This window comes from Columba livia, chromosome 16 (assembly GCF_036013475.1).
Source record: "Columba livia isolate bColLiv1 breed racing homer chromosome 16, bColLiv1.pat.W.v2, whole genome shotgun sequence".
Classification (NCBI taxonomy): domain Eukaryota; kingdom Metazoa; phylum Chordata; class Aves; order Columbiformes; family Columbidae; genus Columba; species Columba livia.
Genome location: NC_088617.1, coordinates 13,782,325 through 13,798,347, shown reverse-complemented (window position 1 = coordinate 13,798,347; position 16,023 = coordinate 13,782,325). Strand labels below are relative to the sequence as shown.

The following is a 16,023-nucleotide window of genomic DNA, read 5'->3' as shown; positions in this document are numbered from 1 at the left end:
CCAAGGTCGGGATACTAAGAAGGTATTTGGGACGTGTGGTTCACAGTGTCCTAAGTGTGAAGATTCCAGATCTGTGAGTTGTCCCAGGTGTTCTGCACGTCACAGCCAGCTCTGCCTGTCCCACGGCACATCTGCTGTCCTGCCCTGCGCCCCCTGTGCAGTTCGCTTGTCACACCTGTCCCCACACGCAGCCTCACACCACGTGTTCTGCTGTGCGAAGGTAACGACCCTGGGGATTTACACTCACGCTGCACGCGAGATCTGTAGAAAAGTTAGATCTCTCCTGAGAGTCAATACAAAGCAGCAGCTTTTCCAGTGGACGTGCAGCTTCGCCCTCAGGAGAGGAACTGTTGGGTAAATAACTTAGTTGACGGATGCCATAAGTACAGGCAGGAGGAACGGCCGGGGTGTGTGAGGGATGTGCCGTGAGGTGTTTCAGCAGCTCTTCTCTGTTGGTTCCATCTTGAGCTCACATGGGGTCAGTGGATGGCTTAGGCCAAACCAGCAAATATTTAAGCAACTGCTAACTTTAGTTAAAAGTCAGTGTGGGACTTGGCCTGAGTCACACTTGCAGTATAGGGGCAAGTAGCTGGATAATCACAAACTCTGAAAGAAATTTAGTCATAGTCAAAAAAACGTTGTGTCAAAAGAGGGGTTGTTCAACCTGGAGAAGAGAAGCTCCGGGGAGACCTTATTGCAGCCTTTCGGTGCTTAAAGGCGGCTTATAAGAAAGATGGGGACAGAGTTTTGAGCAGGGCCTGTTGTGACAGGACAAGGGGTGATGGTTTAAACTAAAGGAGGGAGATTCAGGCTGGACATGAGGAAGGAATTGTTGGCCCTGAGGGTGGTGAGAGCCTGGCCCAGGTTGGCCAGAGAGGTGGTGGATGAACCATCCCTGGAGACGTCCCAGGCCAGGCTGGACGGGGCTCTGAGCAACCTGAGCTGGTGAAGATGTCCCTGCTCATGGCAGGGGGAACTGGGGAGCTTTAACAGTCCCTTCAACTCAAACTGTTCTGTGATTCTATGAAAAACTAGTAAGTCTGTGCTTCTAGTGAGATGCCGGAGAAACAGAATTCGTGATTCCTGAATGAGAAGGTTGGTATTGACAAGTACGGAGCTGTGGTGGGGATGGTGCCTCTTCAGTGTTACAGAACTTTTACTGTAATGACATGTCCAGCTCTAAAGAAAAAAAGCTGAAAATCCTCCAAGTTTCTAAAAGACCTGTGTGATTGAAACAAGAAAACCTGCTTAATAGTTGAAACACAGAGCAGCCTTCATGATCCGGGTGTGGGCTGCCCCGAAAGGACAGCCTGGCCTGCGCTCCTTCCGCGCTGCGCTGCGCTCCGCTCGTGTCACGCGTGTCAGCGCTGTTGGCCGGGGAGCTCTCTGCCATTCATGTATTCTGAGTGACACTGCCCTTCATTTGTGTACAGAATTACAGGAGCTGTGTTGTGTGCTGTTCTCAAGGGTTTGCCGGCACCACCATCGCCGCCGGTGGCAGATCCCGGCCTGCGGGCCCAGGCGCCGTTTCTCCTTTGCCTGGTCAGAGTGAACCTGATAATGTTTTCTCATCACCTCCTCTTTCTGGTTTATTTTTCAGATTAACTCTGTTGTTCTAAAGGAAGATTTGAGAAGTATGGTGGAAAATTTCTACGCGGCTCTATTTGGATATGATGAGGTAAGAACGATGTTTTCAGAGGACGTGCAAGAACAAGTAGACCTTCGAATTAATGAACAGAGGGTACTCCACATGGGTAAAACATTTGCCCTGCATATCTTTGGAGAAATGTTATGTTATGGAAGCAGACTATTTAGCTTTTTGGGTCATGTCATGCATTGAATTAAAGTGCTTTTAAGAAAAAAGCAAGCACACAGCATATTGATTAAAAACCAGGGATGTGGAAGGAGGGATGTTCTTTGTCACTGCTTGACCACCAATAAATCATTTCCTCCCTCTGAATCCCATAGTACTCAACTATGCTTTGAAACCGAAGAGACTATTTATATGGAGTGTGTGAGGGAGGGTATTTATAAGAGGTACAAGTGTCTGCAGGCCTTTCAAGAAGAAAACACGGTTACATCATCTCTTTCAGTAGTTATTTTTTTGCTCCAGTGGGTGTTGCTTTTCAGGTGCTCCTATTGACACAGTGATGCTATTTTTTGCATGGTGATTTGCTTTATTAATATCTTGCAAATGCGAACATGTTAGAGTTGTGGACAGTGTCAGGCATGCAGGTTTTTAATCTAGTTTTAAGTATAGCCAGGACATGTCTGCCTGTGTCTGTCTGTCTTTTTTTCTTTTCTCTTTTTGTTGACACTCTTTTTGGAAACAAAATGTCTATTTAAATTAAAAACAAATGTTGACCTTTTATTATTTTTAACTGAAGGTTTTAAAATCCTCTCTTGCCTTTGGCGAATGTGTCGGCAGAAGACAGGAGTTATGAGACCGTGGTGGTAACAGCACATATTCTAAAAAGACAATAAAAGTGGGAGAGAATTTCGACAAGAAGTGCTCATTGTTGTGATTCTTGCATAAGCCAAATTTAATATTAGATTTAACTGGAAAGATCTAGATAGTTCTTGACGATTCTGAGCTCGCTCTCATTTGGAATGAAAAATAGAGAAGCAAAGCAAAATAGCAAAGTCCTAACAGCATTTCTGCAACGTTGTATGTAATATCCTTTGATTTTTCTTTTCCAAGTGTCATGGGCTTCACCCCATTCTGTGGGGTGGTGCTGTCTTCTCTGTAAGGCCAGAATTTTTATGGTAAAGATTTCATAGCATAGAAATGCAGTTATTTGCTCCTGCATTAGGAATACACTGATGCCTTTTTTTTTTGCCAAATTAACTTGCCAGAATATTTGTTACAAGCTGCTCTGTAAATTGATTTAAGGCCATTTGTACTCTGGGGAAGAGACGTTGATGCCTTTCCATACGTACAGTCCATCATGGCCGTGGGCTTTGAGACAGCCAGTACTGGCAGCCGCCAAGTGGAGAATTGTGTTCAGGCCCTTTTCACCTGCACTGTTTAATTCCCCTCTGTATTTCCTGTAGGGAATCCTGTCTGATGATCATGTTCTGGCAGCAGCTCTTTGGAGAAACCTTTTCAACAGGAACTGTGAGGACCCTCGCCATCTGGAGTTACTCGTAGAATACGTGCGCAAGCAGGTACCCTACAGCTCATAGCGCAGCTGCCTTCTCTTCTTTAGAATATTCAATATGTGTTTTTATTGTGTGCATACTATGTAGCTCAGTTCCCCTCATAAATAGAACTGATACTTATATTCAGTGATTATTTTTAAGGAGAAAAATGTAAAAAAATATAAAAACCGGCTGATATTTATTGCAGTTTGATGAAGAATGACTGCAGAGAAATTCACAGAATATTGAACATAAGACCCATGGGGAGAGGCTGAGGGAGCTGGGCTTGTTTAGTCTGGAGAAGAGGAGGCTTAGAGCTGAGCTCAGCACTCTCTAGAACTACCTGAAGGGCAGTTCTAGCCAGGTGGGGATTGGTCTCTTCTCCCAGGCAGTCAGCAATAGGACAAGGGGGCATGGGCTTAAACTCTACCAGGGGAAATTGAGGCTGGAGATTAGAAAGCAATTCTTTACAGAGAGAGTGGTCAGGCATTGGAATGGCTGCCCAGGGAGGTGCTGGACTCGCCGGCCCTGGAGGTTTTTAAACTGAGATTGGACATGGCACTTAGTGCCATGATCTAGTCAATGGACTGGAGTTGGACCAAGGGTTGGACTGGATGATCTCTGAGGTCTTTTCCAACCCAGTCGATTCTGTGATTCTGTGAAAGCAATCCTGCTCCTCTTGTTCTGCACCTGTGCTGTGGAGGGGCTTGTCAAAATGTGTCACGAATGGGCTGCAATTGTAGAATTACAATTGATGTTGCGGATTTGAGATTCCCTTCATAATGAAATAGCGCACAGAGCTTGCAAGTCTCCTGACGATCTTTGTGGAAAAGAAGTAAAAGGATTTGTTTTCCAGAATTACTCGTTTCTTTCAGTTATTACCTGGAAGAAACAATGTTATGTAGTGTTTTTCCTCTCAACCCTGGGGAGGTTTGTGAACCACGTTTCTGGGAAATGTTGGTAGAATATAGTCCAGGTGGGCACTGAAAACAGAAAAGGGGTGAGAGAGGTTCTGAAGTTGGATGGGGAACTGAAGACCAGAACCTCCACAAAATCATTCTCTAGAATGTTTCCAATACTATATTCAGGAGCAGATAGAGCTTTGGAGAGACAGAATTTCAGCATGTGCCTGAAAAACAGTGCAGGAAGCAGAGGGCTGAACTTTGTAAGAGGCTGAGGACACTTCTGCAATGCTTGAGGGCTTCTCAGGAGGGACAGGCTTGATTTAGTGCTTCAGCTTGCTGATGCTTAACATCAGGGAGGCTGTAGGAAAGTTTAAAACTGAAGACTGGCAGGGAGCGAACACATATAAAAAGTATGGAATTCGGGACAATTTGCTGCCAAGTGGGGAATTTGTTGTACATCTGTATATCCAAGTGAAGGACGGGACAGGAGCCATCAGCAGTTGAATAGGAAATAGTGATCACACAGATCCACGTGGCACGAGGAAGAATCAGCAGCTCATGTGGAGACATGTCATCCCTGCAGACACCTCTCAAGCGTCCCAGCTTTACATACGTCTGGATGAGCCCTAAACTGCCTGTGCCGCACAGGAATGACTCCTTGACACTGCAATTGGGTTATCAAAATCTCAGCTCAGCACTCAGTAGGGTTTAAAAAGGCAAAACAAATGCTCACGATTACTAAGGAATAGAGAATAAAATAGTGTTATCATGCCACTTTGAAAATCTATGGTACCCTTGTGATTGTGAATAATGTGTATGGTTTGGGTTCTGACCATTGAGAAAGATTAAAGCCCAACTTGAAAAAGGCTCAGAGAAGAGGGTAAAGATGGCATGGAACAGCTCCTTTATTAGCAACGAGTAGGATCCCCTGCCTGAAAAACAGCTGAGAGGGAAATGAGACAGCTCTGTGAAATCTGGAAGGTGTATAAAGGTGGGCAAGGAAAGGCTGTTCACAAGAACATGGGACATAACGTTGCCACGGGTTGTGTGGGATGTGACAATCGCAAAGCTGCTGGCAAGGTTTATGGAAGAGAAGTCTGTCCAGGGCTATTAAATCCACAACATCCACTTCATGCTCAAAATACCCAAACTAACACTTTTTGAGAGGGAGGGAAAATAAACAAGGAAAATAACATTGTATGTATGTGTTGTCCTGAACTCCTCCTGGGGAATCGGCCGTTGGTGACTGTCAGAAACAGGAGGTGGTGCTTGGCTGGCTTGTGGGTCTGACCCTCTATGGCCACTGCTGTATTTTTTCCTCCGTTGAGAAACTTCTTGTCAAGTTATCTTTTGGTTCCAGTATGCACTGCTATGAGGTCTTTCCCACCATTTCTTGCTGATCCTGTCTCTAACAGTGGCTATTAGTGGATTCCAGAGAAGAGCACAGTAACCGGGCAGGCATGTGTGCTATTTCCCTGCTCCTCTCTCCCAGCAACCTGCCTCACAGGCTTCCTGAGCCAGGGCTGGTTTTCCTTGTCCCCTTCCCCTCCCCCATGTTTACAGAGTCCCATGGCAGCAAGTTAACCCTATGTTGTGTCACAAAACGGTTGGTTTTTATTTTGCTTGCATTGCACCTTAAAATTTGATTTGATCCCAGGCATTTCTTGTATTGCAAGAATGAGTGTTCATTCCATGTTCATCTCCTCCAACTCATATTGTAAATCTCAGGTGTTCTGTGCTGGTCAGGCTTTTTTTCTATAGTGATAAACCTTGTTCTGTGTGAAACCACTTTTATGAGACGGCTCCACTTAGATGATGGCACCACAGTGTGTGTCACCTGAATTAACTGCCGGGAAGATGAAGTGACTCATGTTAGCTTTGCGTGGCTCTTCTTTGTCCTGCTGCCAGACTCTCCGAAGAAGCATTAGCTCAGGTGTCGGTAGAAGACCTTACGCAGTTAAGTCCAGTGGGTCTGCAGATACTTATCTCCTGGTCGTTCCTTGACTGCTTCAGCAGTCATAAATTATCTTTTTAGCTCCTACCTCATTTTGCAAATGGCAGAGGGTGCTAAAACCTCCCTGTTCTGCTCTCTGTCGGGAAAGCCCCGTGTTTGCGTGGCCCTGGAGGAGCCCGAAGCGGCGGTGGAGGTGGGTTGTGGTGCACTAACGTGCTGTCCTTGCAGGTGCAGCACCTGGACGCGCTGAGCGGGGACGACCTGCTGCTGACGGGCGAGGTGAGCTGGCGCCCGCTCGTGGAGAGCAACGCCCGCAGCATCCTCAAGCCCCTTGGCCCCGTTTACAATGACGAAGGACTCTGAGACGCCGGTGCCTGACGTTTCTATCAGCGCGTCAGATCAGCCGGGGCAGCGGGCCTGACGTGGAGCTGGGCTGAGGCTGTGGGCTCAGGAAGGAAAATCTGCTGTTGGAGAGAAAAGATTTAATTAGTTGTCCTGCCCGTGGTGACTCAGTAGCACATGGGACAGGCAGACTCTTCCGAATACGCACCTGCAAATGAATGCTAGTTGGTCTGAGAACCTCTGTCCTTGTCACGACGCTGAGTGGCCCTTGCTGACAAAGGGAGAGACCTGCCTTCTGTCTTTAGGAAACCAGATCTTTTACCATGACTTAGAGTTGTCTCATGAAGACATTTCTGTCCTTTGCCTTGTTTAGAACTGCTACATAGACCCAGCGGTGTTCCTCTGCTCGCTGAATGGTTGTGAATGCAAATCCGAGCTTTGCGTATTAGATGTTAATATATTTTAAAAGCCTGATATCAAAATGGAATGGCCCATTTTTTGCTTTAGTGGAGTTAAGAATTGCTTTAACAGACTCTGAAGGGTTTTCTGTGAAAATCCTCTTTAGGAACTCTCTGCTCTGTTGCACAGGGATAGGAGGATGCAAAGAATAAAGCACAGTCCCAGTAATCCTGTGTGACTGTCAGGGAGCTGAGCTGCTCCAACAGCGACTCTGGCCATCTTAATGAGCATGAAGTCCGAAACATGACGGGGCCGTCACTAAAAGCTGCCTCAGAGTACTTGATATTTCAGTCTGCCTTGGTGATATTTCCGTATTCTTTTTAGAGTTGTGGTCTAAGAATGTCTTTGTGAACAGAACGTCCCTTTAGCTGTGCGGGGCTCACAGCGCTGTGCTGGCTCCATCCCCAAACTGTGCTCCAGGGCTTCTCAACACGACCCATCCAGCCCAGGGAAAACTTCATATGGCTGTGCAGGCAAATTATGCCAACGTAGTAATTACGGGAGCAAGAGCTCCGTTGGTGCGACGAGCAGAGGCCGGGATGGTTCACCGGGCTGTTTCCAGGTCAGTGGCAAGAACGGTTTAACTTCTCTCCTGTCTGAAATCCTACTCAATAATAAAAGTGTGTCTGGATAAAATCGATGTGTATGTGTTTTCTGTGCTGTGTGTACTTTTGATAAGAATAAGCCCTGTAATATCAGGACTTGTTCCTAATAAAAGTATTTTTAAAAAGTCGAAGGTGATAACACTTAATTTGCGAAATTAATCCTTAATTCGTGAATCCTTAATCTGGTGCAAGTGTGACTGTACCTGGCTGTGACTGTTCTTTCTGAAGTTGCTTTCTTCATGTGGTGTGTTTTGGGGGATGTTTGCGATCCCTCCTCTGTGTAAAGAGCAGTGGGATGCAGAATGTAGGCTCCCAAACACTTCTTCTCTTAGGGAGCCTTCTGTGTATAAAAAAGGCATTTTGTTCTTTTTTTTCCAAGGCGAACTTCCTCAGTTTAACTTGTTATAAAATGAGTCATGTAAAGAAACCCTCTATGTGTGAGGTGTATCCCTTCTCTGTGAAAACATTACAGACCAAACAACTTGCTTGCAGTTTATTTAAGATGCTTTTGTTGAAAGCTGAGCTAAGCAGAGAAACCTCTTATGTGTGAAGTATTATACAGTGTGTGTGAGATAATAACACCTTGTAATTCATTACAGCTGGGTTGTATTTACATAAAAGAAGGCTGAGCTGTGTAGGAATTTGCTGATTAATTTATTTTTAATGAGAGTGAAGTATACCAAGTACCAAAATAAACTTTACTTTGTGTATCTTACTGCTCCTGAAATAGGTGGAAAAATTAATGGTAGATATTTTGGCTCAAAGCTACATACATTAATTCATATACAAAACAGTCATTTAAACTTTAACCCCTTTCCTGCTATGTAATTTAAGCCTGGGCTCGCGTTAGCCATGCGGCGGGAGCACGGGTCGGAGATCGCGCGGTGTCTGTGGGGCCGATGCCCCGCAGCCCCTGAGCCGCCCCAGCTGGTGGGAGCTGCTCTGGAGGTGACGGTGCCTTTTGTTCTCCGAGCATGGGGCAGCCGGGGGTCAGAACCGAAGCCTTTCCTGTGTTTATGGGCAGCAGGTTCCAGAAGTCACGGTGCCGGACTGTGGTCATTGGCATCTGCCTTTGCACCTTTGATTCATGTGAAAATAAAGACCTATAATCGCAGCTCTTTGTATGTTCCATAAAGCCCCTTGAGCCGTGCCGCTGTCCCAACAGGCAGCCTGTGTTTTGGTGGGTTGGGAGAGTAAGGCAGAAGCTGAGAATTAACAGGCTAATCTGTTAGAGGGTGAAAATACACTGGAGGCTACAGAGGACAAGAGAAGACTTTGCATCCCAGCTGTTAGTTACCTGGAGACGGGATCTGGATTTAGAATATGACCCCTCTTAACTCGAGAGGCGTATGCCAACAGGCTAGAAATGTGCCATTGCCGGTGTCTTATATAAAAGACATCTTTCCAACCAGAGTTTAGAGGCCTTGAGAGAGAATACATTTCCAAGCAGCACAATGTGCACCTTGCAGGCGTTACCACAGCAATGATTGGACAAGGTGATTCCGGTGCAGCACATCGCAGGGGGGTTTTAACCAAACATTGTAAGCTCATATTTTCCCTTTTTTGAGGTTTTGCAGAGGGAATGATTAAGGTATTTTGCATAAGGACAGTTTTTTATGCTGCTGGGTGTTTTTAAGGTGGTTTCAGAGCATTGGCTTGGGGACGCTTACTGTATTTTAAGTGAATATATGCAAACGTGTGTTGTCTGGAAGGAGCCGAGTTGAGCACTTTATCATCCAGCCTGATCTCCTATCTCCTGTACAGAACTTGGATATTTTTCCAAAGGACTTATTTCCCCACCTTTGCCAGGGGAGCTGAGCCCCTAGGAAGTGCTCACCAGTCCAGCCGGGTCTTGTCTTGTTTCTGGGAGCAGAGAAGGGCCCCGTGCTCGGTGTCGTCCCTCCCTCTGGCCCGTTCTGCACCAGTGCCAGGGTAGGTGCGTGTTTTGCCCACAGGGTCCAGCTTGGGAAGCCTCTTGCTTCAAACCAATATTCTGAGACATTTTGGAGCCCGGGGGAGTCATCTGATGCCATTTGATGCCTACTCTGTATTTTAGGTGAAGTGTTTTTCTCTGTCATCTTGACCGCTGTGTTCACACCGCCTTTTGGTTTTTATACCTAACGGGTTTCTCCTGCTTCTTCAAACAGCTGAAGTGCTGAGAGCATCAGCATCCTTGGTGATCTCCACATTGCCTGTAGTGTCCCGAGCCCTGTTAAAATGCAGTTACCGCTTCCCAGATCTCTGACTTCCACAAAGTGACGTTTTCAGTTGTGCTTCTGCCACAGCAAACCCTCCGGTGAGAACCGCTGCTCCGGACACGGCCGTTGCACTGCGCACTGACCGGTCTCGCCTGTCCTGCCTTTGGCTTGGCAAACGAGGTGAGCAGAAACTGGAGGCTGAGTAAGAGTAAATTTTTCCAGCAGAGCTTTAAATTAGATGAATGTAGAGCAGATGAAGAACAGCGAAGCCGTGGGAGAGTCATCGTCAGCTGGAGGGGACGGCAGCTGGTTCTGCCGGCGTGGTCGCTGTGGGGTCTGCTGTCAGGTCAGTGCTTTAGGGTCCTGCTTGCCCCAGAGCAGCGTTTAGATCACTTCAAGTGCAACTTAACAGAGTTCGATGGCGAGGGTCACTCTGTTACTTGCATGGAGGAAAGACGTCAAGCAGAATGGGGTGAGAGTTGTTTCAGAGCGATTTCTGTGGGGACAAGAGATGCGAAAGGGCAGAGCGAGGCTCTCCTGTTGAGTCTGGAGGTTCGGAAGCGACCTCTTGCTCTCTAAGCTCCTTTTCAGAGAGGAGTCTGGGTGTGGCTGGGTCCAAACTTACCCCAGCCTTGGTCAATGGGTTGTGTCTAAGAGACACAGAGGGTAAGGGAAAACAGGTAAGGGGACTGTATGTATTCATGGCCCAAGGACTATATGTAGACACCCGATTCTTTATATTGCTTGGCTGGGATTTCAAAGTTTCGTCATTCTGCATCTCAACCTGCTCACCTCCCCTCCAGGGGATGGTGCCAGCTTGCTTCAAAGTCTGGATCCCAGGTCTCTCGAAGCAAATTCTGGGGCATTGAAGTTCATAGGAATAAATAATTTAACAGAGTAGTACACCAGCAGGGTTGGCTCGAGCTGGTGCTTTTGCAGAAGTCCAGCCCAGAATAGAAATCCCTGGATTTTATACCCTTACAGGTCATTTCCCTGCCCCTCACACCATGGTTCAGTCCGACAGCAATATTTGACTCTGGGGTCTTCTTGCTTCTTTTTGTTTCCTCTCCGTGACCTCGGGCCTTTGTTTTGTTCAGCTGCAGACATGGCTGATAGTTCCCAGCCGCTTGGTGCCAGCCTTGAAAGTGATATCCTGTCCAAATGGATCCTGTTTGCTCAACAGAGTGCAAAAGAGGCCTTATCTTGCAGGTGCTGTTGATGGTTTGTACCTGCTTCTTTTTCTCATTGAGTAGATACAAGTTTGGTGAATACGAGCAGAACTTTACAACACACAGTCTAAGATGTCAGCAAATTTAGCTTAGTAAGTAACGTGAAGCAGATAGTATATTAAAAAGCACACACCTTATAATTCTAAGTGATTCATTCTATTTGAAACACACTTAATGATCAATATAAAACGTAAATTGGGCTCATCCAGTGATCTGTGGGTAGTAAGCGATCATGACCATATAGCCAGCTTGTCTAGCAGAGCGTGCTCGCTGTAGCTCTCCCAGCCTGTCATATTGATGGAATAGTGTGGCTGGCTCGTAGTCAGATTGCCCACAGTGGGAAAGGTCTGCACGAGGCTCCTGCACCCACACCTTGCGGGGGTTCAGTTGTTCTGCTTCCGTGGGGGTTTCCTAAAGGAACGTCCTTGGCCCAACTGCAGCTCAGGCCTTTCCCTCCTTTGGATCCTGGACCACACTGGGGCTGGTTTGGCTGGGGGAGGCTGGGGGCATCTGTCTTGTGTAATCAATCAAGACTTTTTTGCTCTTTTTTTGTGCTAAAGCTGTGCCCCGTTCTTTCTGCTGAACAGTGCTGCATCGGGCTTGACTGCGCCTTTGGTGTCCTAAAGGCTGGATTAGCATCTCTTCGGGCAGCCTGGGTGCTGGAACTTGTACTGCTGTGTGGCCTTAGGGAGCAATATCTCCATCTTTTGGGCATATTGCGTCTGCACAGCTGGGTCCCCAGCGCTGTTTGTCTTATCCTGGAGGTCAAGGAGGGAGCAGAAGCTTACACAGGAGCCTGGGGAAGTTGGTTGGCAAGGACAGAGGGACAGCCCTGAGGCCCAGCATGAGTGAGCGGCAGGTGCTGCTGCCTGGGCAGCTGTGCTGTGCTTGTGAAGAACCCACCTCTGCCTGCAAGGGGGTATCGCCACCGTGCTGTGCGCTGCTGACCCCTGTGCTGTGAGGGGGCAGTTGCATATTAGTAGTCGCAGGATCCTTCCCAGACTCCTCTGGTGAGCTTATTTTACCACTGCTCCTTTGTCAGGTGTTTAGGCCTGTCCTATGCATCCTGCATACTCTGGTTTCTCTTCGGATGGTATAAATCTTTCACCTCTTACTAAAATTTCTGTGAAGAGGAACAGGCATGAGTGTCAATGAATTTTTTGAAGCTTCTTTTTTTTATTTAGGGCTATGAAGTTGGTGAAGGATTTGGAGTGAAGCCGTGTGAGAAGCGGCTGAAGCCCCTGGGTCTGTTCAGCTGGAGCAGAGCAGACTGAGGGCAGAGCTCATGGGCTGCAGGTTCCTCAGCAGGAGCAGGAGGGGCAGGGTGAGCTCTGCTCTGTGACAGTGACAGAGCCCAGGGAACGGCAGAAGATGTGCCAGGGAGGGTCAGTTGGCCATGAGGAAAAGGTTTTTCACCCAGAGGTGCTGGACACTGAACAGGCTCCCCAGGGAGGTGTCACGGCCCAACCTGACAGTGTTCAAAAGACTGGACAACGTCCTCAGACACACGGGGTGACCTGTGGGGTGTCCTGCGCAGGGACAGGAGCTGGACCCCATGATCCTTGGGGGTCCTTCCAACTCAGGACATTCTGTGATTCTGTGATTCTACATGTGCTCTTCCTGAAGCTGCTGAACATGTTTGGGAGTACTTGTTTTGCTTGCAGTCATTCAACCTGCTTAGCAGCTTGCCCTGCTCGTTTGTAGGACAGAAGAGATGTTTGGGCCTCGTCCTTGCACAGAGCTCACCCGAGCACAATTCCACCTGCAGCTGTTGGGTTTCAGTGGCTGCTCCAGATGTGATGTGCTGGGAGCAGCCAGGGAGTTTAGGGCAAGTGACGATAGATCTGCTGCAGGGACCTGGGGCAGAGTTGTGTAAACAATTTCCTGCGTGCAAGTGCAGGAACCAGAAATATCCGCTGTCCTGTTCTTACTGTCTTGTGCAGGTATGTTCATGTAGGAGGACCCTGCAACGTATGGCTGAGGTTGGATCCTGTTGGTGTGCTGCTGCAGCTCTCCCAGGAGGTGAGAGCTCCTTCGTGCTTGTTTAGGAAACAAGGAGCCTTGCACATGAAAGCCTTCATTACCGGTTACGTCACTGACTAAAGGAGTGAGCTGGGCTCGTTCATTCCTCATCTCCCCTGCGCCTCCCGGGCTGCTCCACATCCTGTCCCAGCCAGGCATCTCGTGAGGATTTGCTCATTGTCCCACATCCTTCCCTTCGTACCCTCTTCCTGCTGCTCGCTGGTCCTGTTGACATTACAATGCCCAGTTCTCTTGCTGTGCATTTCCTTTGGAAGGAGAGGGGGAAGAGGTGTCTGAAAGTATGTTTTCACGTGCACAGCCCAGGGCAGCAGCCTGGGGAAGAGGAACCCTGTGGTCCTTCTCAGGACGGCTGTGAATCGGCACCCTGAGCAGCTCAGGGCTGGACCTTGAAGGGCCACCGGAGTGACTCCGTGGCCACACGTTGGCTTCTCTTTGTGGCACGTGGGTGGTGGGGACCTCAGAGCAGCAGCTAGAAAGCACCTGTGCGCTGGGCTCCCCCTGTGCGGGGACCCATTGGAGGTTGGGTTCTCTGCCTTCCCTGCCACCACCACCAGCTGGATCGTTTGGCCTGGAGCTGGCAACTGGTGCCCAGCACCCTCCTTCAGCTGAGTGGGTGCAAAGCTGTCTGTGCTCTGACTTGAAAGAGGCTTGACATGAGAACGAAATAAATGAAATGAGGAATTTATGTACTGCTGCTGTGCTTAGAAGAATGATTCTGTAATGCCGTGGTCAGGAACCTGGGACAAAAAACGCGGAGACTTGACTCTGCACTGTTCTCTCTGTGAGTCCACACAGATCTCAGCACAGTAGCTCAAATTTGGACTTTTCTCATCTAGTTGTGCTTGCTGATTACGTCTGGCCAGTGAATTCTGCACCATGGAACTTCGCTATGCAGATGGCTGCCAGAAATGCCTATAGATAGATGGATGTGTTTGAACACCATGATGCTTTGTGGTGGAAGATGCGGATTTCAGTCTGAAATGAAGAGGAGGGATAAAATGCAATCTGGCTCTGGGCAGCTGCTCTGCAGGAGCTGTGCTATCAGGAACAAGCAGGCGGGCTCTCTTCCATTTGTGCTTGAAGAGGAAGCAGCAGGTATCCTGTGGCAAGCCCAGGCAAGGTGTTTGTGTTCGGTGAGCTCCAAGAGCATCTGTAGTGGGACACGAGAACGAAGCATTGCCTGAGGCCTGGATCCTGCCTGAGCTCAAGTATCACCCAGAGACATGGACTTGGAACTGGGACTTGGTGTGTGTGTTCAGCCAGAAGGAATTTTCCCCTTGTCTTTTGCTGTTGATGGCAGAAGGTGTGTAGACAACACTTCCAAATAATTTCCTTGCTTTCAGCTGGCAAAAACTGGCTGATGAAATTCCCGCATCCTGTGTTGGCCAATCAGTCTGTAGAGTCCCAGTTATGGACATTTATCTCTTTGCCACCCAGCAGGGACAGGACACCTCTCATCATTTGAGATGTCCGCATGGTAAAGCTCTGTCAGGGCCTTCGGCAGCCTGAGCTCTCTTGCTCCGTGAATAGAGAGAAGCAGTTTCATGGCACGTTCCAGCTGCCCTGTCTCAGATGTTGGCTGCAGGGGGAGGGAACTGACTCCCTAGAAATCTCTGCCTCTCCCACCAACACTGAAGAGCCCAACCAGACCAGCTCAGCTGGGGACCTTTACATCGACTGTGCTTTCATGTGCTAAGGTCCAGGAGAAATCCCTGGAGGGGGTGCAGGTCGTGGAGACAGCAGAAATCCCTTTACAGAATCAGCAGCAGTTGTTTTTCTGGCAGAAGACACACATTTGATGAGTTTTAAAAAGATCACACTCTTTTCAGCTCTTCAGGAAGCCAAAAGTAGGTTGATGCTACCCTTTGATGTTATCACCAAGGTGATGCTGTCACCCTGGCAAGGCAGCTCTAGAAAAAGGCCCGTCACGTTATAGCCTTTGTTTTTCCCCAGACTTCCTGACATTGTGTTCAGCTGTTCACCTTATGTTTTCTGTTAATGTTTAAGCTGCTCTAACACTTATTTACATCTTTAACACTTGTATGCCGACAGCTTTATAATGATTTTGTCCTGTATCTATTATCCACAGCTGCAAACTCCACGCCTGCTTGCTGCGCTGCAGCACAGCTCTGGCAGGCAACTTACATTATTTTAATAAATGTACCTGTTCTTGCAGTTCGCACAGTCCTGGTAAGAGTTCATTCTGACTTGAGTGATCTAAAGACGAGACAGCTAATTTAAACTAATCATCCCACTCCGTCCATGGAGAGTGATAGTCCCTTGGGGACATGACTCATCCCAGCTGACTTAGAACCTGCTGTCTGAATGTGCTGGTTCACACTTAGGCATGGCTGTCTCTCTCCCGTTGACTATAGCGCAGCGATCATTAGAGAGCAGACGTTTAGCTTTTAGATGACTTATCTAGCCTGGATGAATTTAACTTACAGGGGGTTTGTAACTTGTAGATAAAAGGGCAGCTGATTAGCCCAATAATCCAGTGGTTCTCTGGTTAGCCTCTCTGGAGTTCAGTAGCTCCAGGGTAGGTGGTGGGGAGCTCCATCCGCAGTCTGGGGACTCCTGTGTGCATCCTGTGCACAGTTTCTCGTGTACTGCCTTGTGTTCTAGGTGGTGCGTTCCTAACGCAGCGTCTTGAATCACATATTAATGCCTGCCTGTATTGTTTTTCCAACAATAGCTCCGTGCTGCTCTCGGGAAGCTGGAGTTAACTAATCCCAAAATATACAGCATGTCGACAGTTTGGTCGTTCACCTAGCACCAGTCTCCTGAGACTGCATGTCCTTTCCATGAAGGACTTCCAGGGAGAGGCTAAGAGACCACACAAGCTATTGCTCCTGTCACCTGTGGTATCTAGCGACATGAGCTGTGCTAAGATTCCTGCTGTGCTTCGAACAACTACTGAGACCCCGTGATACCAAAAACCGTGATGTTTGGGCTTCTCTGCTGAGTGCCAGTCTTTGCAGATCCCGGGCTCCCAAGAAATGCCAAGAGGAGCGTTAACTATGGTTCAGGGATGAATAAGTTTCTTGGCTGGATCTGATTAGCCACTTGTGATATTTGTATGTCATTATAACTGACACGGAGAAGCATGTTTGATTTGGAACTAATTTCAAGCAGGAACAAGTTTCA

At 47.9% G+C, this 16,023-nt stretch overlaps 1 protein-coding gene and 1 non-coding gene across 5 annotated transcripts in view; both read left to right on the top strand.

Annotated features, from left to right (window-relative positions):
* Positions 1–7,437, top strand: part of LOC102091407 (ubiquinol-cytochrome-c reductase complex assembly factor 1) — a 54,456-nt gene extending 47,019 nt beyond the window's left edge. For 2 of the 4 annotated variants that reach the window (XM_065032604.1, XM_065032602.1), the window contains exons 8-11: positions 47–220; positions 1,601–1,678; positions 3,055–3,168; positions 6,229–7,437. In XM_065032604.1, coding sequence (XP_064888676.1) covers positions 47–220; positions 1,601–1,678; positions 3,055–3,168; positions 6,229–6,363 — 501 coding nt within the window. In that variant the 3' untranslated portion in view covers positions 6,364–7,437. The remainder of the gene's footprint in view (positions 1–46; positions 221–1,600; positions 1,679–3,054; positions 3,169–6,228) is intronic. The other 2 variants (XM_065032605.1, XM_021282868.2) reach the window with 1 other exon arrangement.
* A 4,466-nt stretch (positions 7,438–11,903) lies between these two features.
* On the top strand, positions 11,904–12,021 carry LOC135575606 (U5 spliceosomal RNA). The gene has a single exon (XR_010466681.1). It is a non-coding gene; the product is annotated as a U5 spliceosomal RNA (small nuclear RNA).
* The last annotated feature ends 4,002 nt before the right edge of the window (positions 12,022–16,023 follow it).